Here is a 22866-nt window from a genome sequence, read left to right on the forward strand (position 1 = left end):
TGCCGATCCGGGTTTTCTCCTCCCACTGGTCTCCTATCCGCTGGTAACATAAAAACATAGAAACATAGAAATAGACGGCAGATAAGGGCCACGGCCCATCCAGTCTGCCCACCCTAATGACCCTCCCCTATCTTTCCTCTGTGAATAGATCCCACATGTTGATCCCATTTGGCCTTAAAATCAGGCACGCTGCTGGCCTCAATCACCTGAAGTGGAAGATTATTCCAGCGATCAACCACCCTCTCAGTGAAAAAAAATTTCCTGGTGTCACCGCGCAGTTTCCCACCCCTGATTTTCCATGGGTGCCCTCTTGTTGCCGTGGGACCCTTGAAAAAGAAGATATCTTCCTCCGCCTCGATACGGCCCGTGAGATACTTGAACATCTCGATCATGTCTCCCCTCTCTCTGCGCTCCTCGAGCAAGTATAGCTAATTTAGCAAGTATAGCTAATTTAGCCGTTCTTCGTACGGGAGATCCTTGAGTCCTGAGACCATCCGGGTGGCCATTCTCTGGACCGACTCCAGTCTCAGCACATCCTTGCGATAATGCGGCATCCAGAATTGCACACAGTATTCCAGGTGGGGCCTCACCATGGATTTATACAATGGCATAATGACTTCAGGCTTACGGCTGCAACCCATATTTTGTCTTGCCTTGGATGAAGCATGCTCCACTTGCTTGGCAACCTTCATATCCTCACCGACGATCACCCTTAAGTCTCGTTCTGCTACCTTCTTGTTAGGATCTCGCCATTAAGTCTTGCATGGATTTTGGTTGCCCAGGTGCATAACTTTGCATTTTTTGACTTTGAAGCTGAGTTGCCAGGTCCTAGACCAGCGCTCCAGTAGGAGTAGGTCGTGCATCATGTTGTCGGGCATTGAATTTTTGTCCGTTGTGCTTTTGCCCACTACATTGCTTAGTTTGGCGTCATCGGCGAATAATGTTATTTTACCTTGGAGCCCTTCTGCCAAGTCTTTTATAAAGATGTTGAATAGGATCGGGCCCAAGACCGAGCCCTGGGGCACTCCACTGATCACCTCCGTCATCTCGGAGGGGGTGCCGTTCACCACCACCCTCTGAAGCCTACCTTCAAGCCAGTTCCCAACCCATTTAGTCAATGTGTCGCCCAATCCTATAGAACTCATCTTGCTCAGCAACCTGCGGTGTGGCACGCTATCGAATGCCTTGCTAAAGTCCAGGTATACGATTTCCAGGGACTCCCCAACATCCAGCTTCCCTGTCACCCAGTCAAAGAAGCCGATCAGGTTGTATTGGCAGGATCTCCCCTTAGTAAATCCATGTTGACGGGGATCCCGTAGATTCTCCTCATTCAGGATCGTATCCAATTGGCGTTTGATTAGAGTTTCCATTAATTTGCTCACTATTGATGTGAGACTCACTGGTCTGTAGTTTGCTGCCTCCATCTTTGAGCCTTTCTTGTGGAGTGGAATGACGTTAGCCGTCTTCCAGTCCAACGGGACGCTGCCTGTGCTAAGGGAGAGATTGAAGAGCGCGGACAGCGGCTCCGCCAAGACATCACTCAACTCCCTGAGCACCCTGGGGTGCAGGTTGTCAGGCCCCATTGCCTTATTAACCTTGAGCTTTGACAGCTCACCATAGTCCATCGAGACTTCTCCTTGCTGGCTCCCAGATGATTCAGCCTCTCGGTCGGGGAGTGCTGCTACTTCTGGCTCACTCCCTTCACGTGGTGAGCTAGCGCTCAGCGGCGGGGGAGGTGGAATCCTTCGATCGGGGCTCAGAGTGGTGTCAAGCTCTTGGACTTCTGGGTCAGCATCACTCCGCGCCGCAGGGTCCAGCGGGCGACTCCACGAAATTATAGGCTCCCTCTGAAGACGCTGCAAAATTTGCTTGATGGAAGCAAGAGGGGGATTTTCAGAGTGCCGCGAGGCTGCAGCAGAGCGCTTACCCCGTCTCTTCGGCATCGTAGAAAAAAAAGCAGACTAAAATTCGAAAGAAGCAATCGGTGATTCTTACAGCGTCTCACCAGTCACAGGTACCAAACGCCATCTTGGATCCTTGTCCTCAGGGGTCCTTTTATAAAAAATTAAATAGTATTCTTATAAAATTTGTTTGGCTGGGTAAAATGCCTAGAATTGCCGTAGTATCTTTACAAAAATCAATTGTGGAGGGTGGGGTAAATTTTCAAACCTTTTATAGGTATCATCAAGCTTATATTTTACGCCAGGGTATGTATTGGATCCTCCCAGAGCTCATGGAAAACATCCCAGATTGGCTGTATTTGGAATGGTGACTCATGCTTCCTTTACATTTATCTCATGTTCTCAGTGTAAAAATGCCTAGAATATATAAAGAGAATAGAATATTGATGGATACATGGAAAACATTACGTTATGTCAGCAATTTATCACCTATCCCAATACACAAATCAACAAATCAATCTATTTGGCTAAACTCCAAGATTCAAATTGGCAGTTTTAAAATCGTATGGAAGCATTGGATTATTGCAGGTATACGAACTTTAAATGATGTTATTTCAAATGGTAAACTGCTTGATTTTTCACAGTTGCAACATAAATATGGTTTTAAACAAATCACAAAGCTTTAAATGGTTGCAGCTGAAGCAGGCTATTCAGGAGGGGTTCCCTGAATGGAAAAATCTTAGCAATCGGTATAGTCTGGAATTCTTATGCTTTCAGGCGGATTTCTTGGGACACCAGGCCGCACAGTGGTATAAATTGATATCTGGATATATGAATAAAAAACCAAAGACTGGTCTTAGAGACATTTGGAGCATTGAGATTAAGCATCAAATTTCTGCATCTCAATGGCCACAAATTTGGTCTTGGAGAATGAGATGTACAATGTCCGCATCTATGAGGCAAACTTGGTTCTTTTTGTTACATAGAGCATTTTGGACCCCAGTTAGATTACAAAAGTTGGACCCCAGTTAGAACCCAAAAGTTGGACCCCAGTTAGAACACAAAAGTTGGATAGCTCTAAGTCTAATAGATGCTGGCATTGTAATCTGGAAGCAGGGACTCTAGATCATTTAATATTCTTTTGTCCCTGTATCATGGCCTTTTGGAAATCAATTTGGTCTCAAATTAATTGTTTATTAGAAAACCATGTAGCTCTATCATATGATACAATTCTATTTGGGACGTCTATGAGAACAAAAAGTCAAATTTCGTCAAGCAATAATAAACTTTTACTAATAATGACAGGAGTTGCCATTCAACATATCACCAGTAATTGGAAAAATTACACCAGACTTAATTACACCTTCTGGTGGAATTCGTTGTGCCATATATACAAAATGGAAAGAACAATTGCCATACAAAAAGGGAATTATAATAATTTTAAAAAGATTTGGGGGCCATTGATAACATATTGTAATGATTAGACACCTTTTTACACTAAAAGTATAATATAATAATGGGAAGGGGGTGATATATAATTATATTATTGGTTTACTCAATATTTTTGAATATAACATGTATGATATGCTTGATTTACAATATTTGTGGAAAAGGAGGGGGGGAGGGGCTTAATTTATGTATTTAAGATGTTAATAGAAAGAATTTCAAGTGATGTGTATGATTCAATTGATGTAATATTGTACACTTGATGTAAGATGAAAAAATGAATAAAGAATTGGAAAAAAATGAAAAACAAGTGGGTGCCCAAATGTTTGAATGCCGATGAGAAATGACATTCCAAGCTGATTTTCAGTGAGTTGGTGCCAACATTTTGGAATGACTAGTTACTCCACTATGATGCTGAGACAAAACAGTTTATGCAGTGGCGCCACTCAGGTTCCCTAAGGCCAAAGAAATTCAAGACCCAAAAGTCAGCAGGAATCTGCTATAATGACAGACTATCTTCTAAGGGGCCAAACAGTTAATACAGAATACTACTGTAGCTTGCTGTGCTGATTAAAGGAGGCATTGCAAGAAGAAGGAAGCTGGGGATTTTAATTAAGCGATTAATCAAATATAAATAAAACTTGAAACTTCTCTTTTTGCAAAACAATGGATTTTTGATGCATTTGGGGGTTTCAGTGCAAAGACAATACACCTACTCACCAGATCTTGCTCCTTCTATTTTTTGCTTCCAAACCTTATAAAGGTTTGAGAGGGCAACAATTTAAGAACATAAGAACATAAGCAGTGCCTCCGCCGGGTCAGACCATAGGTCCATCCTGCCCAGCAGTCCGCTCCTGCGGCGGCCCAAACAGGTCACGACCTGTCTGAATCACCAGAAGGGGCCCCCTTTCCACCTTGGTTTCTCATTGAAGTCCTATCTTCCCATCAAAGTCCTAACCCTCCGGTCTTGCACATGCACGACCTGGTTGGCTTTCTATACTTATTACCTGGTTAGCTTTCTATACTTGTGTTACATCCCAGCACCTCTCTCAGTATCCCACGATCCCTTTATCCCTCAGGAATCTGTCCAATCCCTGTTTGAATCCCTGTACCGTACTCTGCCTGATCACTTCCTCCGGTAGCGCATTCCATGTGTCCACAACCCTTTGGGTGAAGAAAAACTTCCTTGCATTTGTTTTGAACCTATCTCCTTTCAGTTTCTCCGAATGCCCCCTCGTACCTGTTGTCCCCCTCAGTCTGAAGAATCTGTCCCTATCCACCCTCTCTATGCCCCTCATGATCTTGAAGGTCTCTATCATATCTCCCCTGAGCCTCCTTTTTTCCAGAGAGAAGAGCCCCAGCCTATCCAACCTCTCGGCGTATGGGCAGTGTTCCAGCCCTCTTACCGAGAGGTTGGATAGGCTGGGGCTCTTCTCTCTGGAAAAAAGGAGGCTCAGGGGAGTGTTTCGGAGGTGATTGTAGCCTTGGTGCTACATTTCAATGACCAGACATCGTAATATTTTTTGGAAGGGCTACAGAAACGTCCTCCAGTCGTGGTACATGGATTTGTCATGCCACTGAAGTTTGCGCACATCTGTGAAGCTGAAAGCTATGCCGTCAGTAGTTTCACTACCAGCATGGCCTCTCAAGGTGGACAGGTTTCAGCAGAAATGTCAGTTCTTTATCATCCTTTCAGTCCGACACAGATGCATGGGTTTACGCTTCTCTGCCAGCAAGTGAAGACTGAGAACACATTGAATTCTTATAGTACAAGTGGGCTGTGCAATTCCTCATAAAATCAGTCTGTTCGTGATCCCCTTCTTTATCATGCCTAGCATTCTGTTCGCCCTTTTCGCCGCCACTGCACATTGCGCGGACGGCTTCATCGACTTGTCGATCATAACTCCCAAGTCTCTTTCCTGGGAGGTTTCTCCAAGTACCGCCCCGGACATCCTGTATTCGTGCATGAGATTTTTGTTACCTACATGCATCACTTTACACTTATCCACGTTGAACCTCATCTGCCATGTTGATGCCCATTCCTCGAGCCTGATTAAGTCACATTGCAAGTCTTCGCAATCCCCACTGCGTCTTCACTACTCTGAATAACTTCGTATTGTCCACAAATTTAATCACCTCACTCGTCGTACCAATGTCCAATGTACCAATGTCCAGATCATTTATAAAGATGTTGAAGAGCACGGGTCCAAGCACCGAGCCCTGCGGCACCCCACTGGTAACGCTCTTCCAGTCCGAGTATTGACCATTTACCCCCACTCAGCTGTCATGTTCTGTGGTGAATCGGGATGGAGGCCATCGACCTGATAGTTCACTCGTGGGGCCGCCCAATGATGGATATCATGGCTACGCAATTCAACACCAAGGTGTGGCAGTTCTTCAGTCGGTGCAGGGATTGGCAGGAAGTTTCTCAGATTTCATGTTCTGGAAAATCATTATCAGTTCTCAGCTGTTCCCTATGGGCCGGCAACATCTTCTTGCATCTTCACCAAAATGATGGTTGTGGTAGCAGCTCACCTGTGTAAGATGGGACTGCAGGTGCATCTCTACTTGGATGACTGGCTGATCAGAGCCCCTTGTTGTCTGAGGGTTGGTGCGCAGTGGATCAGGTGATCTGGCTGGAGTGATCAGGCTGGAGTATAAATTTCCCAAAAGAGCAATTTTATGCCGACTCAATCCCTGGAGTATAAGAACATAAGAATAGCCTTACTGGGTCAGACCAAGCCACCAGTACATGGCAAAAACCTAAAGGGTAGCAACATTCCTTGCTACCGATCCAGGGCAAGCAATGGCTTCCCCCATGTCTTTCTCAATAATAAAGACTATGGACTTTTCCTCCAGGAAGTTATCCAAACCTTTCTTAAAACCAGCTACGCTATCCGCTCTTACCACAACCTCTGGCAAAGCGTTCCAGAGCTTAACTATTCTCTGAGTGAAAAAAATATTTCCTCCTATTGGTTTTAAAGGTATTTCCCTGTAACTTCATTGAGTGTCCCCTAGTCCTTGTAATTTTTGACAGAGTGAAAAATGGATCCATTTGTACCCATTCTACACTGCATTCAATCATATCTCCCATCAGCTGTCTCTTTTCCAAGCTGAAGAGCCCTAACCTTTTTAGTCTTTCCTCATACAAGAGGAGTTCCACTTGGCTGCCGGCCGCATCTTTCTACCAGAGGCATGCAGACAGAAGCTGTGCTCCCAAATTTCTTGTCTCTTGGCCAAGTCTTCTCCATCAGCATGTGACTATCTTCAAGTCTTGGGGTCAATGGGGCTATGATAGATGTAGTGCCTTGGATGAGAGCCCACATGTGTCTTCTTCAGATGGTGTTGCTTTCCCGCTGGTCTCCACGTCCTCTGCCCTGGACGTCGGCGGAGTTTTTCAAAGTGATTGTCTTAATGTTGCTCGTGTTTTCAGAAAGGCTAAGTTTTTGCTTGCGGTTTGAATTGATACCTTATTCACCTGGGACCCCTGATGAAGTAGTGTTCACCGAAACACAGACCGTGTCGGGTCCTCTGGTTTGGTTCAAGGTGGTAATATTAACAGCATTCATGATTTTAGTTCAATAAATTTAGCCTGCATCTTTGTACATCTGTCTGCAGTTTTCTTTGTTTTGGTTTGTGTTCTATTCACTGCAGACTGTGTTGGATTTTTTTTCTTCTTGTCGTTGGAGACTCGTGCCAGCATGGATTGGTGGTTCATTCTTCAATCCCTCTCCAAGGGCATACCTCTGTGGATTGCTTCATGGGAAGTTGTAAAGACAGATATCAGTCTCCTGGGCTTGGGAGCCCATTGGATCCGCTGACCACTTCAGGGGCATTGGATGTTCTCTCAGGAAAGGTGATCAATGAACAGGCTAGACCTGGTGTGCCGTCCAGTTGGCTCTGGTGAAATTGCAGAAGGGTCAGCAATAAGTGTCTTCTCTGACATTATGACAGTAATGGCCTATGTCAATCAACAGGGAGGCACCAAGAGTGCAACTCTTTGTCGGAAAGCTTGCATGCTACTTCACTGGGCAAAGAGTTATCTTCAGGCGCTGTTGGTAGTACATGTCGTGGGTAAAGACAATGTTCAGGCCGACTTCCTCAGCAGACAGTCCTTGGATCCGGGTGAGTGGATAATGTCGATGGCAGCATTTCAGACCATTTTTCAGTGCTGGGGTCATCCACACTCCGACCTCATGGCGATGGTAAAAAAACCAAGAAAGCAGACAGATTCTTCAGTTGAAGATTTGAGCCCGACAGCAAGGGTCTAAACGCTGTAGTCCAGTGATAGCCTCAGGGCATTATTTTGTATGTCTGTCTTCCCTGGCCCATGAAAGGCCAAGTTATTCAACGGATTGCAGCTAATCCGGGAAAAGTCATTCTGGTGGTTCGATTGACCTCGCAGGCTATGGTACCCAGATCAGATGCATCTTTGAACAGGCCATGGCCTACGGTTGCAGGTGCATCCAGACCTGCTTTCACAGAATTCATTATGCATGAATGATCCAGATTGCTTTGCTTTTATGGCATGGCTATTGAATATGAAGTGTTAAGAGTGCAAGGATCCTCAGAATTGGTCGTTGCCACACTTCTCAGGTATAAGAAGTTGACTACAATTTCTACCTGTGCTAAGGCTTGAAGGACTTTCCAGCATTCCTGTGCCCATGAATGTTTGGAGCCGATTTTGGTTTTATTAGCTTTTCTCCAAGCGGGCCTTGACAAGGACCTTGCCATGGCTTTGTTTTGGGTCCTAGTAGCTGGTCTTTTGTTTCAGAGATTGGGACCGTAGACCTATGCTAACGTCTCATCCAGACATTACCAGATTTCTGAAGGGTGCTTTCCGCATTAAACCACTAATCACACCATTGTTCCCTTTGTTGGTCCTTAATGTTCTTAAGGACCTCACCAAAGCTCAGTTTAAGCATCTGGAAGAAGCGTTTCTCGTGGACATGATTGAGACATTTAAATATATCACGGGTCGTATCGAGGTGGAAGAGGATATCTTTCATCTTATGGGACCTTCGTCCACCAGAGGGCATCCGCTGAAAATCAGGGGAGGGAAATTTCATGGTGACTCCAGAAAGTATTTCTTCACTGAGAGGGTGGTCGATCATTGGAATGAACTCCCACGGCAGGTGATTGAGGCCAACACCGTGGCAGATTTCAAAAATAAATGGGATATTCATGTGGGATCTCTAATGAGGTAAGGGCAGGGGGTTGGTGAGCAAACTCAGGGAGAAGGGTCACTAGAGTGGGCAGACTTGATGGGCTTTGGCCCTTTTCTGCCGTCATTTTTCTATGTTTCTATGATGCTAAAGGTGGATTTTCTGGTAGCAGTGACCTCTGCATAGCGAGTCTCAGAGCTCCAAGTTCTTTCCTGTGAAGAGCCTTTCCTTAGAATTTTGGAGACTGGAATCTCCCTAACACACTGTTCCTTCTTTTCTGCCGAAAGTAGTTTTGGCTTTTCATTTTACTCAGAAAGTCTGCTGGCCTGCATTCCATCCTACAGGTTCTATGAAACTGGACCACATTTTGAAGTAGTGAATCGTGAGAAAAGCGCTTCTTTGCTATCTAGAGGTCAGCAATGAGTTCAGGCTCTCTGGAAGCGTGGCATACCTCCTTCCAAGGCCATGATCTCCAAATGGAGCTGTAAGGCCATTTTGTCAGCCTACATTATCTGTGTAGCTTCATTGTAGGCAAGAGCTAGGGTATTTTCTCCAGAGATTTGTAGAGCGGTTACTACACACATTTGCAAAAGTTTTACAGGGTGGAGATTGTGGCAAGAGAGGACGCTGCCTTTGGTCAGCCCACCCTAGATTCCTGGGACTGCTTTTGTCCCATTGGCTAGCATAACATACCTATTGCACTGGAAAAAGAGATGTCCGTACCTTGATAATATATTTTCCAGTAGATAGGTGTATCCCTTTGGGCCCAGAAGAATACTGTATAATACATCTTAGTGTCTACAGGGGTACTACCTGAGCTCCTTTGATGCTTTTGTTGGCTGTTGGAGTGTTCTTGTGTTTGAGCAGAACAGTTGTTTGGGAAATTTCCCATTTTTGTCCTATCTTCACATAATTCCAATGGAGCTCATTTGCTTGGGTTCTAACTGCAGGTGGCAGTAGAGCTCCCTGTGAAGTAGAGAGGACACAGAAAAAATCTAGAGTGGATTCCTTCTGCATATGGTTCGCGACCATGGGGAGATGACACACCTGTCTACTGGAAAAGATATCAAAGTAAGGACATAATCTATTTTTATATTGTGTGCATTTATTGTGGATGTCTTAAGGACAGGCTTGATACAGATTGCATATTGTGAGAGGGAATGTCTCTGCAGTCTGACTGTCTATATCCCCTCACAGGATTCATATCATGGCAGGACGCATCCCTGCAGAATTGGATGGGAAAACTGTCACTGCAGAGATGGAAACGACCTTTGTGGAGAATTTGAAGTTTGCTGCGTCAGTCTTAGAACAGGTACAGTGGTCCAAAGCATGGCTTCTCTGAACTGGCAGGGGCAGGCTGTGTCCTAATGGACACTGGTATGGTATGCAAATGCCTTCATGTTTGGCATTTCACACAATGCACAGGACAGAGACATTGCCAGAGGCTTGCGCAGAGTTATATATCTGCAAAAATGGGCAGAAAGTTTGGGGCATGAATAAACATCATGTGAATGTGAACCTACTTAGTGTGATACGGACCATGGACATTGATCAGGAATCTGACTGTCCTTTGTGTTTAACAATGTTTCTTTTCTGTTTCTGTCAGGAGAACATCATTGGACTTCTGGAACCGATTAATAATCGTGTCACTGAGCCCCAGTATTACCTGAATACCCCACAGCAGGGTAAGAACCATCCAAATACGACCTGATAAGATAGGTGGGAACACTAGGCTAGGTCAGGCCAGGCATGTAAAAGTGTTGGCTTTTGTGAAACAAACCCGAAGGGGCTTTGATTAGGGCTGACATGTGGGACTCTTAAAGCCCTGGCAATGCCTGGAAAGGATGTTGAAGTGATTCAGTCTTTGACCTGTTTGTGTTTACCTAACATTTGGATTCTTTACATTGAAGCTGTCGCTATTCTGCAGAAGGTTGGAAGTCCAAACCTGAAACTTCAGATGGTGAGATTCCATTTCTTATACAAAAGCTTCTGCTGTAGGTGTGAGTCCCTGGACTGTTAATGTTCAGAGTTCATCTTTGATATACAGTGGAACCTTGGTTTACGAGCATAATTCGTTCCAGAAGCATGCTCGTAAACCAAATTACTCGTATATCAAAGCAAGTTTCCCCATAGGAAGGGAAACTCGCTTGATTCATTCCCCCCCCCCAGGCCAGTGGCGCTGCTCCCCCCCCTCTGAGAACCGGCATCCCCCGCCAGCCCGAACAGCCCCAGGACGTGCCGGGGCCTTGAGCATCTGCGCATGTTCAAGGCCCAGGCAACAGAAAGGATTTTCGTTCACCGACACGTCCTGTGGGCTGCGTGCCGGTGCCAGATGGGGGTAAGGCTTCTGTTCAGGCGGGGGGGGGGTGCCGGTTCACGAGCAGGGGGGCAGCGATGCCGGTTCTCGGGAGGGGTGCTTGCAAATCGAGTCAATGCTCGGTTTGTGAGTCATGATTTGTGAGAATGTTTTGCTCGTCTTGCAAAACACTCGCAAACTGCTTTACTCGCAAACTGAGGTTTGACTGTACTGCCAATTGTAAAAATATCTAAAGGGTAATACAGACAGCTCAAACGAGAAGAGCTAAGTTAAAATATAAAAGTGATCAATCAATCTGTGACCTACACAGTCTTCATGGAATGATTCTATTAGCTAATAAAATTTAAGTTGTTATTCTGTTGAGACAAAAAAGGAAGGTAGTTGCAACTAGAGACTACTATAAGGTCAGAACAGCAGGAGGAAGAGGAGGATTTTTACAATACCTTCAAATGGTAAAAGGAAGTTTCTAATTGGATAGATACAGGAAGAGCATTCCAAAATGTTGCTGTCCTGCCTGCGCGCTGCTCTGCGTTTAATAAGTTGATGATGCTGTCTGGCAGTTCTTTGATGTCTTTGTTAATAGTCCTCTCAGCTACTGCTGTCTTTCTCTTCAGGATGTTTTCCACTGGCAGATCATGGATGGCAATCTTACCCAGAACATACAGACGTACTTTCCACTCATTGGTGAGTATGAAGTGTAGCATCATGGTAGGGGAGGTGGCCATAGCCCTTATTCTGGTCCTGGTTTGGCTGAGCTGCGCAACATTCATCTTTTCTCATTTAGGTCACATTCAGATTGCACAGGTACCAAACAGGGATGAGCCAGATAGCCCTGGGGAGCTGAATTTCCCGTACTTATTCGATCTTCTGGAGAAGCTGAAATATGAGGGATTTGTGGGGTGTGAGTACTCTCCGCGAGGTGAGTGAGAAGCTAGAGTAGGAGGTCTATATGCTGCTAAGTGAGGGGCGGGGATTCAGAGCATAAGGAAGTTGTAAGGGAGAAGTTTAAGGCTCTGGTGGTTATATGTATGTTATTTGAAGTGATACATTGGGAGGGGAAGGCCCATCATTCCCAGCATGTGGCCCTGTAGATAGTAGGGAGTGGGCTTCCTTCCTGCCGATTTTGCATTGGAAGGTTAGAGAATGACAGGGGGAAAAAATTTGTCCCCATCAAACCATCTGATCCCATCTGCACAAGCCTCGAATAGTTTTATACTGAACTTATTTTATTAAAGTATAAAAAGAAACAATATTCTGTACAATTGTTATTTTATAAATCAGAGTTCTGGCTGCAGAACTAGAGGAAGAGATCTTCAGCTGGCAGGGCTTTATTTATAAACGTTTATCAACATAGCTACAATACTACTTTATCTTAAAGCACAGAAAATTAACTTTTTTCTACCTTTGTTTTCTAGTTTCTGCTTTCCTCATCTTCTCGTCATTCTCTTCCTTCCATCCACTGTCTGCCTTCTCTCTGCCTCTTCCATATGGCATCTGCTCTTATTTCTATGCCTCTACCAGAAACTGTCTGCCTCTCCCTCACCCCTCCCCTCCAATTGGTCTGGCACTCATCTTCTCTGTGCTCTCCCCATGGACTGGCATTTCTGTCTTCTTCCCTTTCATCTCTCCTCACTCCCTCCCCAGGTAGTTTTTAGCATCTCTCTCCTCCCTTCAGATCTGGTATCTCTCTCTTCTCCCTTTCTCTTCCTTTTCCTTTCTGTTCTTCCTTCTCAATTTGTTTTCTATCTCTTTGTCTACTTTCTGGTCCTCAATTTCCCTTTTATTGTGTCTACCTACAGCTTGCCACCTCTTTCCCTCACCCCTTCCTGTATCTCACAAACTCTGTTCTCTTCCCCCAATCCAGCAGGTGACCTTTTTTCTTTATCCCATCCTTCCATCCAATATGTGCTCTCTCTCTCTCCTCTCCAATTCCTTCCAGAGTCTGCTCCCCTATTCTTTTCCATCCAGTGTCTGTTCCCCTCTCTCCCTCCCCCACTTCCTTCTAGCATCTGTTCCCGTCTCTCTCCTCCCCCCTTCCATCTAGCATCTGCTCCCCTTTCTCCTCCCCACTTCCCTTCAGTATCTGTTCCCCCTCTCTATCCCCTCCCCACTTCCATCCAGAGTCTGCTCCTCCCTCTCCCCCTCCTCAATTCCCTTCGGCCTCTGTTCCCCTCTCTCTCCACTTCCTTTCAGCGCCACTCAACTTCTTCCTCTTGTCGGGCCATCTCCCTCCCTTCCTCTCACGTTGTGGATGCTTTTCAGAGGTGTCCAGAGGTGGCATTGTTCTCACAAGACCTGAGTGACTGCCCTGAAACGTCTCCTGACGCACCTTCCTGTTTTCACCTTGGCGGCTCGCATTAGAGTTGAGGCTTTGGGGCAGTCGTGCGGGACTTGTGAGAACAGTTACCACATTCGGACACCTCAGAAAGAGAAAACTCTGAAAAGGGGAAGAGAGGGAGATGGCTCGATGAGGGGAAGCAAAGCCCGGATGTGGGTTTTTTTTGCCGCTGGCAATCGAGAGGAAGTGTCGCAATTGCAAGAAGGGCTGTTGACTGGGAGGGGTGGGAAGGGTTGCAATGCTGCAGATACTTTACTGGGGGACAAGCCCATTCACCACTTTATGGGGCTGTACCCACGGCAACCAGTTTTTTCTCCCCGTTCCTATGGGTTACCCGCAGATAACAGCACCATGTCACTCTCTAATGGGGGTGTCAGGTGATGTGGGCGGATATTGCCTGATGTTGGGGGGAGTAGTGTAGGGCTTCAGCTGATCTTGGTAGGGGGAATCCCCATCAGCTGAGCTGGCAGGAATCCCCGAAACCAGCTCAGGTGATGGGGATTTCCCTGCCGTGATCAGACAAAGTAGTTGGGTACGTGTACAAAACTTGCTTTTGCGTGTTTTTCACGAGTAATACGATAAATAATATTTGGAAATAGTATACGTGCACATGAAGGAGGTTGCCTTCTCTTCCTGTGTGCTCAGTCAACAGTTGTTAGGGGTAGCAATTGGTACCACAGGACTAAAAATTATAAGTCAACAGGTCTGAGAGAAGAAAGACTTTTCAGAGTTATAAATTCAGATCAGGTCTGGGAAATCAAAGGTTTTGAAATAAATGTTTTATATCTCAGACATCCCCAAGTCTAAGCGGGTTACAGGAAAACAAAGTACAAGCATCCCATTACACTTTAAGGAAAAGGCCTTTTGGGAAATAATATGCTACTATACTAGGCATTTACAAAAAAGCAAAAACGATGTCACTTGATGGACTGACTTGAGAAGGGAATTCAACAACTGGGGCCCTGCCACACAAAATACGCGAAATTGTACTGAAGCCAGACATGGTACCTCTAACAACTGCTTAGATTGTGAGCGCAAAGGACGAGAATGCAGCTCTTGATGCAGTGCCCTGTAAACCAAAATGGCCATCTTAAACCATATCCTGTGGCAGATGGCATCATGGAAGTTGCCGTGTGTGAAGTTTTAAGTATGTATTATGCTTTTAAAGTCTGTACTAGTTTTAAGTGATTGGCTGTGAGATTTGTTCTTTCGTTACAGGGGGCACAGTTGAAGGTCTCTGCTGGCTGCAGTCATACTGGAAGAAACGAGGACTCCTGGCAGATGATGCAAACTGAGGAGATATCATCTGCTAGACAAAGGCAATGAAGAATCAATTCTGGAAATGAAATGATTTCAGAGAAGATATGTAATGTCATGCAATTCGATGTAAGGAATTAAACGCACAGCCCCTGTCATTTACTGGTATCAATGTCACTGTGGCCATGAGACAGGCATCTTTCTTAGGCAGGTTCAGAGACGGCAGAAGGTCTGTAACAGATGAGACTTAAGAACATGTAACACAGACGAGATGAAGGGGATGTGACAAAGCCATTGAAATAATTCTTTGGGCTCAAAATCTACTCACACCTCAATAGCAACATACCTATGGCACATGGAGTGAGCTGTGTTCAGAGGGAAAAACATTCTGGAACAGGAAGTTCTAATAGGATTGAGGCACTATTTCTGCAAGTCTAGGCAGCAGGATAAAAGAAACCTGAAATAAGCATAGGGGTAAAGTATTCCTGGGGAATTGAGTTCCACCTTTCCTGCACATCATTTTTGCACCATCAGCTGTTGCAGTTTCTAGCTCCCTCCCTGCACAGACTACTCCAGCGCTGCAAGAGGAGGGTTTGCTTTCATCTTTAAACTAGGGCTGTCCTCAAGGGCCTTAATCCGGTCTGGTTTTCAGGATTTCCCCAGTGAGTTTGCATGAAATCTATTTACATGCAAAAAGATCTCATGCATATTTATTTGGGAAATCCTGAAAACCTGACCGAGCAAGGACCGAGGATGGACGCTCCTGCTTTAAACCATGGGGCTGTAACAGAGGCTGTGTGGATCAAAGGAAGAAGAGGAAGTAACCCAGCGTGTGGTTGTGATGGGGGGGGGGGCTGTATAGCATGGGGAGAAGGGCTGAAGCAAAATGGAATGTGCGCAAAATGTGGTGGAGGGCTAGAAAAAGGCATCTGTTGTATGTTTGCTGTGGGAATTGAGGCAGAAATAAAGGGGGAGGAGGAAGATAACTTTGGGGTGGCCCGAGGGGGATCCTGCTAGGAATTAGGGGGAAAACACAGGGAGAACTGGGAAGGGAAATGGAGAGAATGGAACTTTGGAAGGGAAACTGTGGTGGTGGTGGTGGAGCCAGACTTATAATTCTGCACGAGAAAGTTACAAATAAAGTGTACAGAATTCCCCCAGGAGAGGCCCTGGGTGGGTTGGTCAGGGACAATATGATGATTTTACAGGCATTGACTTTAAAGAGTAATGAAATGGTTTGATCATGTTTGATTACTGCTAGACTTATAATTTTAATAAAGCAAATAAGACACTTTCAGTTGCAAGGACTGAGATATCTTTATTCAATGACAATGATCATAAAAGTAGCATTTTCTTATATACAGCTCATCAATTCGAATGAAAGTGAACAATACAACTTGAAGTTTATTCTTCATTCAAGCGTGCATGTGGTCACTGCTCTAGTAGTCAGAAGTTCACCCGTAGTCCAAATAAATTAGAGCAGAGTGTGTGTGGCAGCATACAAAGCCCCGTTTGCACTCTCACTTTGGACAGCTCTCCCTGTAGGACGGTCCCTTTTCTTTTGGATTTCTGAAGACATTGAGTGGGCTCAAAATCTACTCACACCTCAATAACAACATACCTCTTCCTTTGAGCAGGAGGGCTTTTGTGCAGGGCTTTTTCAGCTGGAAGGGGAGAGATGGGATCAGCAATTCTCAACAGTAGGTCATAGCCCCTATCTTCTAAGGCAGCAGAAACACGTATTCCCTCCTGCATCCAGGGCCTTATATACAGGCAGCAATTACTCCTGCCATGTTTGCTTGCATTGCGCAGTAGTATAGAAAGTGACTGTTAATAAATAAAAGACACTCAAAAGAGCAGGGAGGGTTTCAACTGCACCATTTGCCCTGTTAAAGGCACAGATATCTTAGGACCTCTGGTGCCGAGATGTGCTGTGCCTCAGGAATGCCAGGAAGACTCCTTGTAACCATTTTGTGTATTGCACTGAAATGCCAGCAGCTGCTGAGACTCAGCTGGCCACAGGACTGCATCAAAGGTTCATCTCCGCCACCAGTAGACTTCATTCCCAGGCTCCAGATTCCTACTTTTGGACAGCAGATACAAATTGTGCTGAATTACATAGTTGTACAGAGGATCTTGGACTGTTTCAGGAAAGCAGGCCAGTCCACAGGTTAAAACAAGCGGCATTGATGACTGATTCCAGGTGATGGTAGGTAGATACCAGCTGTGGTAAGGGGCTCTCGCAGTTCTGAGGCTGCACTGGGAAAGGCTCACGGAACACAACTTTCAGACTCTGCAAAAGACAAGGAAACGATGTAGGACATTATAGCTATTAACAATTCCCCACTCAAGTGTGAGCTATCTAGCTGTGCCCCACTACCAGTGGCAGAGGAGTGCTGTGCAAATTCAAAGTGTGGAGAGGTGTAAGCAGGTGAATGGAGGGATGGGAAGGCATCCTCTGTTGCAAAGGTGCTGGCTTCCATGCTACAATTGCAATGACAACAGCAGCATGAGAACCCTGGGCCTGACGGGCAGTGGTGGCAGCTGTACAAGACATCCGGGCCTGACGGGCAGTAGCAGCAGCAGCTCAAGACCCCCAGGCCTGACAGGTGTGGCAGCAGAAGAGTGAGACCCCTGGGCCTGAGAGGCTGTGGCAGCAGCAGTGCGAGACCCCCCTAGACCAGTGGTCGGCAAACTCATTAGTCAAAAGAGCCAAAGATCAGCAGTACAACGATTCAGATTTTTGAGAGCCAAATTTCTTTTCAAGAACCATGTTTTTAGGAGTCTATTTAAACTAGCTACTAACATTAAATAAAACCAGATATGGCAAATATCATTTAAAAGCAGCCAATCTATATGATAGATGGGAAATATTGTCCAATATGAAAGGAGGGGTTCGCAGTTTTCTCTGCATGTTTGGGGCGAGACCAATGTTACTACTCCTTTCTTCTTCCCACTCCCTCCCTCACCCCATAAGCATACCAGGGCTGCTGGGTTTCCTGAACACTAAGCAGAAATACAATAGATGTATGGGACTAGGAGGGACAGTCGGGTGCTACAGAAAGGTGGTGAAATTTGCACAGTCAAGCCTGCAAGGATTACTAGATGTCTTTCAGCAGCTCCCCTCCCTCCCTCCCCCTTATCTTTGTGGCGATTTTCTTTTTTTTTTTTGTCTTCCAGTTGCCTGAGCCGACTTTCATCAAATCGCATGTGGCTGCTAAAACTTCTCTTCTGATGCAACTTCCTGTACATTAGCATTCTCCAGACCAGTAGAGGTTAATCTTTACGAATGGGTATATATCCAATCATGACCAGCAGGTGGAGACTGAAAACAAAACTGTGGAATAGTATATAATATATTCCCTTCTCTATTCTCATCAGTCTTCTTTCAGTCTCCAGCAGGTGTTGAGTGATCTGTACCCATCTCCCTTGGTAGGGCTGTTGGAATTTGTTTAGGGGGTTTCTAGTCCCTGTTTTTGGCTGGACAGAGCTTGGGCAGGCCCTGTTTGGGGGGTCTGTCCGACCTCGGGGGTGTCAAACCCGGCGGGTCTCGCTCCCCCCACTTCCTCCACCTCCCCACATTTTTTTTTTTTTTTTTTAGAGGAGCCTCAGCAGTCAGCCTTGCCCCCTAAATCAAGCAAGGCATATTGCTTTGAGAGCCTGTTCTGAAAAAAAAAAAAATCCTAAGGTAGTGCCGGGCTACAGGGTTGCTTCCCTGTCAATTTACTATATTTTACTGTATTTTTGCACTAACCGACACTTTTCTTCTAGCTAGGTCGCATATGGAGCAATTGTGCCCTTCTCCGGGGGAATGTGACACAATTTGGTCCAGACATGAGGCACTCGCGGCCGGCCTGAACTCGGTGGTTTGGGCCGGGTCAGCGGCTGCAGGCATCCAGAGCTCCCCGGCCTTAGTGCCTCGTGAGCTAGCTGAAGGCAGTGAGGCAGCCCGGTCTGCTCTCACTACCTCCGGAGGGATTCCCCAAACACCGACGGTAGGGGAAAAAGGATTCCCTCTCAGCTGATTTTTCAACAGCTGTTGCTGGCTTGCCTGTTTTAGCGTCTGGGACAGTTTAGGTTTCCTAGCCGCTATAGGCCCTGGAGGGGTTATTTTTGGCAAGATCATTTTGACAGACAGTTCCCTCCATTTTGTCTACAACCTCAGGTGACCTTCCCCCTGTATTGCAAACATAGGGGCAGGTTTCAGCAGGGACCCCTGCTGAAGCATGGAGTACCTGGGGACCCCTGGGGGTTTTTTGCCCCCAATTTAATTTCTTCGTGCAGACATTTGGGGGTCCCACGTGCACCTGGGGGGTTTCAGGGGTGGTTTCCCTCCGCGCCCCCTGTGGCTTTGCCTCCCTCTTTTCATTTGGCGTCCCCTCTTCCTCCGCCCTCCAAGCGCCCGCGGGGGGCTTGGATTGCGAATTGGTGGTCAGAGAAGCGTGTTGGCGTGGATGAGGACCTGGCCGCTTTGGCGGGCTTCCAGGATCCTCTAGAGCACAGTTCTTCAACCGCCGGTCCGCGGACCGGTGTCGGTCCGCAGAAAATTCCTGCCGGTCCGCGCAGGGACGGTGAGATTGACGCCGTTAAATTTCCTGCCCCGGTGGTGTTCGCGGAAATCTTCTGTTCCTCCCAGCCTCGGGCGATCAAGAGAGGCTGCCGACATCGGGCATTCCCTCTGTGAGTCTCGCCTATGCGGAAACAGGAAGTTGAAATAAAATAGGCAGGACTTAGAGAGGAAAGATCCCGACGTCGGCAGCCTGTCTTGATCGCTGCCCTTGCCAAGTCACCGAAGAGGGTTGCGGGGAAAGTGTAGGTAGAAAGGAGATGGTCAGCGGGGGGGGGGGGGGGGGTCAGCATGTGGATTGGGGCCATCAGCAGCGTCTGTGCTGAGAGTTTGCCCATGTGTAGGATGCGGCGGGTAGGGGCCTCTGGCTCATCTTGGGCGGCAGGGCCTGCGGTGCAAAGCTGTTTTTGCCAGCTTGGGGGGGACGCGAATGTGCAAGGAACCTTCGACAGTGGCTGTCTCCTCTCCTAGCAGCTCTGTACTTACCAGGGCAATGATTCACTTCGGCAACTTCCCCTTTCCTCAGAGGCGGCAAAGGACCCAAGGCTGCCTAAGGAAATCACTGCTGCAGGCAAGTACTGACAGCTGCTGGAAGAAGCCACTGTTGGAGGCTGGGAAGCTGCTGGATAAAGGGAGAGCTGCTACTGCACCTGGAGGGAGGTAGAAGGAGAGATGCTGCTGGGAGGGGAAGAGGGAAAGGGATGGGAAGAGAGCTACTGTTGGATAGGGGGAGAAGGAAAAAAGTAAGGAAACAGCTGGCAGGGAGATTACAGGAAGGTAAAGGGGGTCAGGGTGGAATGGAGAGATCAGATGAGAGAAAGGGGAGAGAGAGGAATGAGAAAGTAGAGAGAGATTGATGCTGGAAAGGGGGTCAGCAGAGAAATGAGAGAGGGATAAAGATGCTAGATCTGGTGTAGGAGAGATAAAAATGAAGAAAGCAGTGAAGCTGGAATGAATGATGTAAAAAGGAGAGAGGAGGCACAGGCTGGATGGAAAGGGGAGAGGGGCATAGAAAGAAGTCAGATACATATGGAAGGGGGAGAGGGCAGACAGTGGATGGAACGGGCAGACGCTGGAAGGAAAAGAGTGAAAAGAAGATGAAAGTAGAGACCACAAAAGGTAGAAAAAAAATCATTTTATTTCTATTTTGTCATTACAATATATCAGATTTGAAATATATATCCTGTTAGAGACATAACTGGGGACTGCAAAGCCTAACACTATTCCTGTCATGTGTTGACTGCAGTATTCTGTTAGCATGATATTTCTGTGCAGCATTCTGTAATAATTTGGCTTGTTCAGTTTTCTTGATAGTGGAGGGGATATATGTGAAGGGGAGGTGAGACAAGGGTTTTGTTGGTCCTTGCTCTGAATATTTATATTTATAAGAACATAAGAACTGCCCTCTCCGGATCAGACCTTCGGTCCATCAAGTCCGGCGATCCGCACACGCGGAGGCCCTGCCAGGTGTACACCTGGCTTAATTTATAGTCCACCATATCCTTATATGCCTCTCTTAAGGAGATATGCATCTAGTTTGCTCTTGAAGCCTAGGACGGTCGATTCCGTCATAATCTCCTCTGGGAGGGCATTCCAGGTGTCAACCACTCTGAGTGAAGCAGAACTTCCTGACATTAGTCCTGAACCTGTCCCCCCTTAGCTTCATTACATGTCCTCTAGTCCGTGTCAAATTGGACAATGTAAATAATCTTCTCTGCTCTATTTTGTCAATTCCTTTCAGTATTTTGAAGGTCTCGATCATATCCCCACGCAGTCTCCTTTTCTCAATGGAGAACAATCCTAGTGTTATAAGTCTGTCCTCGTATTCCAGTTTCTCCATACCCTTCACCAGTTTTGTTGCTCTTCTCTGCACCCTCTCCAGCAGTTTTATATTCTTCTTTAGGTAGGGAGACCAATGTTGGACGCAGTATTCCAAGTGTGGTCTGACCATTGCCCTATAAAGCGGCATTATAACTTTCTCCGATCTACTCGAGATTCCTTTCTTTATCATGCCCAACATTCTATTTGCCTTCTTTGCCGCTGCTGCGCATTGTGCCGACGGCTTCAGGGTCCTATCTATCAGTACACCCAGGTCCTTTTCTTGTTCACTCTTCCCCAGAGTTGCACCTGACATTGTATACTCGTATTCCTTATTTTTATTGCCTAAATGCATTACCTTGCATTTCTCTACATTGAACTTCATCTGCCATTTCTCCGCCCATGTTTCTAACCGACACAAGTCGCTCTGGAGTTTCTCTCTATCATCCTGCGATCTGATCGCCCGGCATAGTTTTGTATCGTCTGCAAACTTGATGATCTCACTGGATAAAATGACAATTGTACACAATATTGTTTCTTTTTATGCTTTAATAAAATATGTTCAATATAAAATCATAACTGAGGCTTGTGCAGATGAGATCAGATGGTTTGTGGGGACCGAGCTTGCCTGTTTTTTATTTCGGTCTTAGTAGTTTGCCTGTCCACAAAATAATTCTTTTATTTCTGCCGGTCCACGGGTGTAAAAAGGTTGAAAAACACTGCTCTAGAGGGGACGGCCGCTGGCAGCAGGGCGTTGGGTTTCCCGTCTTCTGGCGCAGATGTGTCCGTGGTGCGCTTTTTATTCAGTGGAATGCGCTTTTAGACCTGATTTAGCAGGTCTCGGTGCTGCATTTTTGAAGTTGGGCCACTGGAGACCCCGCGTATGGGGGCCCCTCTGCTTCAGGGGGTCTGTCCTGTTTCCCGCTCTTTTCCTGTGCATCAGGATTTTCGGGATTTCGTGCTGGCGCAGTGGAATACCTCGGGGCGCCATTTCAGTTGGTGCGCGCCCTGGCTCGTGGGTATCCCCTCCTGGAGGGGGATAGGGCTACCTTAATTTTGCCAGTGGTGGATGCGGTGGTCTTGGTGCTTGCTAAGCGATATACCGTGCCTGTTACGGGCAGTTCTGCCCTTAGGGTCTCTGAGGAGTGTATGTTAGAGACACTTCTTAAATAGAATTTTGATGTCTCTGCCTTGGGGGTCCAGGCGGCTATTTGTGTGGGGCTGGTGGCTCGCACCGTGTTTCGGTGGTCTGAGCGTGTCCTGGATCGTGAGTCTGATGACTGGTCCTTAGTGAATCAGGACGTGGCGAAGATTGAGATGACTGCCTCGTTCCTCTCGGATGCTCTTTGTGACTTGGTGCAGCTAAGTATGGGGATTTTGGTGGCCGTGCGCCGTACCTTGTGGCTTCCGCGTCCAAAATTGAACTTTCCAAAATTTCCCTTTTGGGGGTCGTTTTTGTTTGGAGAGGACTTAGATAAGTTGGTTCAGACTCTGACGGACTCTAAGGTGCCCCATCTGCCTGAGGACCGTGCCCACCTGGCATCTCGGGGTGGCACTGCCCGGGGGTGTCTGCGGGAATTTTGCAAGTTTCACCCGGGGCGTGGGGCTGCTTCTTTCCAAGCTTCCAGTTTTTCCTCGGGGTCGGTTGGCTCAGCGCATGCAGTCCTTTCAGGGGGCCCGTTGGGGGGCTGGGAGTCCCGTCCCCCCCGGTTCCCCTGCTGCCCATCCTGCACGATGGCTCTTTGCCGGTGTCCCCTTTGGTTCCAGTGGGTGCCTGGCTGCGCAATTTGTTTCCCGAGTAGGCCGAGATCACGTCTGATCGGTGGTGCGGGACGGTTATGCTCTGGAATTTTGCCTGCTCTCTGCTGGATCATATTTAGCCTCTCCGTGTCAGGCGGCGTGGGAGACGCTAGCCTTTCGCCAGACCCTTCAGCGCTTGCTAGATCTCAAAGTGGTTATCCAGTGTCCCCTCAGGAGTACGGCACCGGCTGGTACGCCATTTCCTTTGTGGGGCCTTAAAAGGAGAGGACCTTTCGGCTCATCCTCGGTTTAAATAG

The 22866-nt window shown here is 46.8% G+C and overlaps 2 protein-coding genes across 5 annotated transcripts in view; one reads left to right on the forward strand and one right to left on the reverse strand.

The window, feature by feature from the left end:
- HYI (hydroxypyruvate isomerase (putative)) overlaps window positions 1-15721 on the forward strand; it is a 28959-nt gene extending 13238 nt beyond the window's left edge. The window contains exons 3-8 of the mRNA XM_033916163.1: window positions 9710-9824; window positions 10119-10197; window positions 10423-10472; window positions 11444-11513; window positions 11614-11748; window positions 14386-15721. Coding sequence (XP_033772054.1) covers window positions 9710-9824; window positions 10119-10197; window positions 10423-10472; window positions 11444-11513; window positions 11614-11748; window positions 14386-14462 — 526 coding nt within the window. The 3' untranslated portion in view covers window positions 14463-15721. The remainder of the gene's footprint in view (window positions 1-9709; window positions 9825-10118; window positions 10198-10422; window positions 10473-11443; window positions 11514-11613; window positions 11749-14385) is intronic.
- A 1-nt stretch (window position 15722) lies between these two features.
- The window catches only part of SZT2 (SZT2 subunit of KICSTOR complex), a 523775-nt gene continuing 516631 nt past the window's right edge, over window positions 15723-22866 (reverse strand). For all 4 annotated transcript variants that reach the window (XM_033916162.1, XM_033916160.1, XM_033916161.1 and 1 more), the window contains one exon: window positions 15723-16717. In XM_033916162.1, coding sequence (XP_033772053.1) covers window positions 16571-16717 — 147 coding nt within the window. In that variant the 3' untranslated portion in view covers window positions 15723-16570. The remainder of the gene's footprint in view (window positions 16718-22866) is intronic.

Source organism: Geotrypetes seraphini, chromosome 12 (genome assembly GCF_902459505.1).
Source record: "Geotrypetes seraphini chromosome 12, aGeoSer1.1, whole genome shotgun sequence".
Lineage (NCBI taxonomy): Eukaryota > Metazoa > Chordata > Amphibia > Gymnophiona > Dermophiidae > Geotrypetes > Geotrypetes seraphini.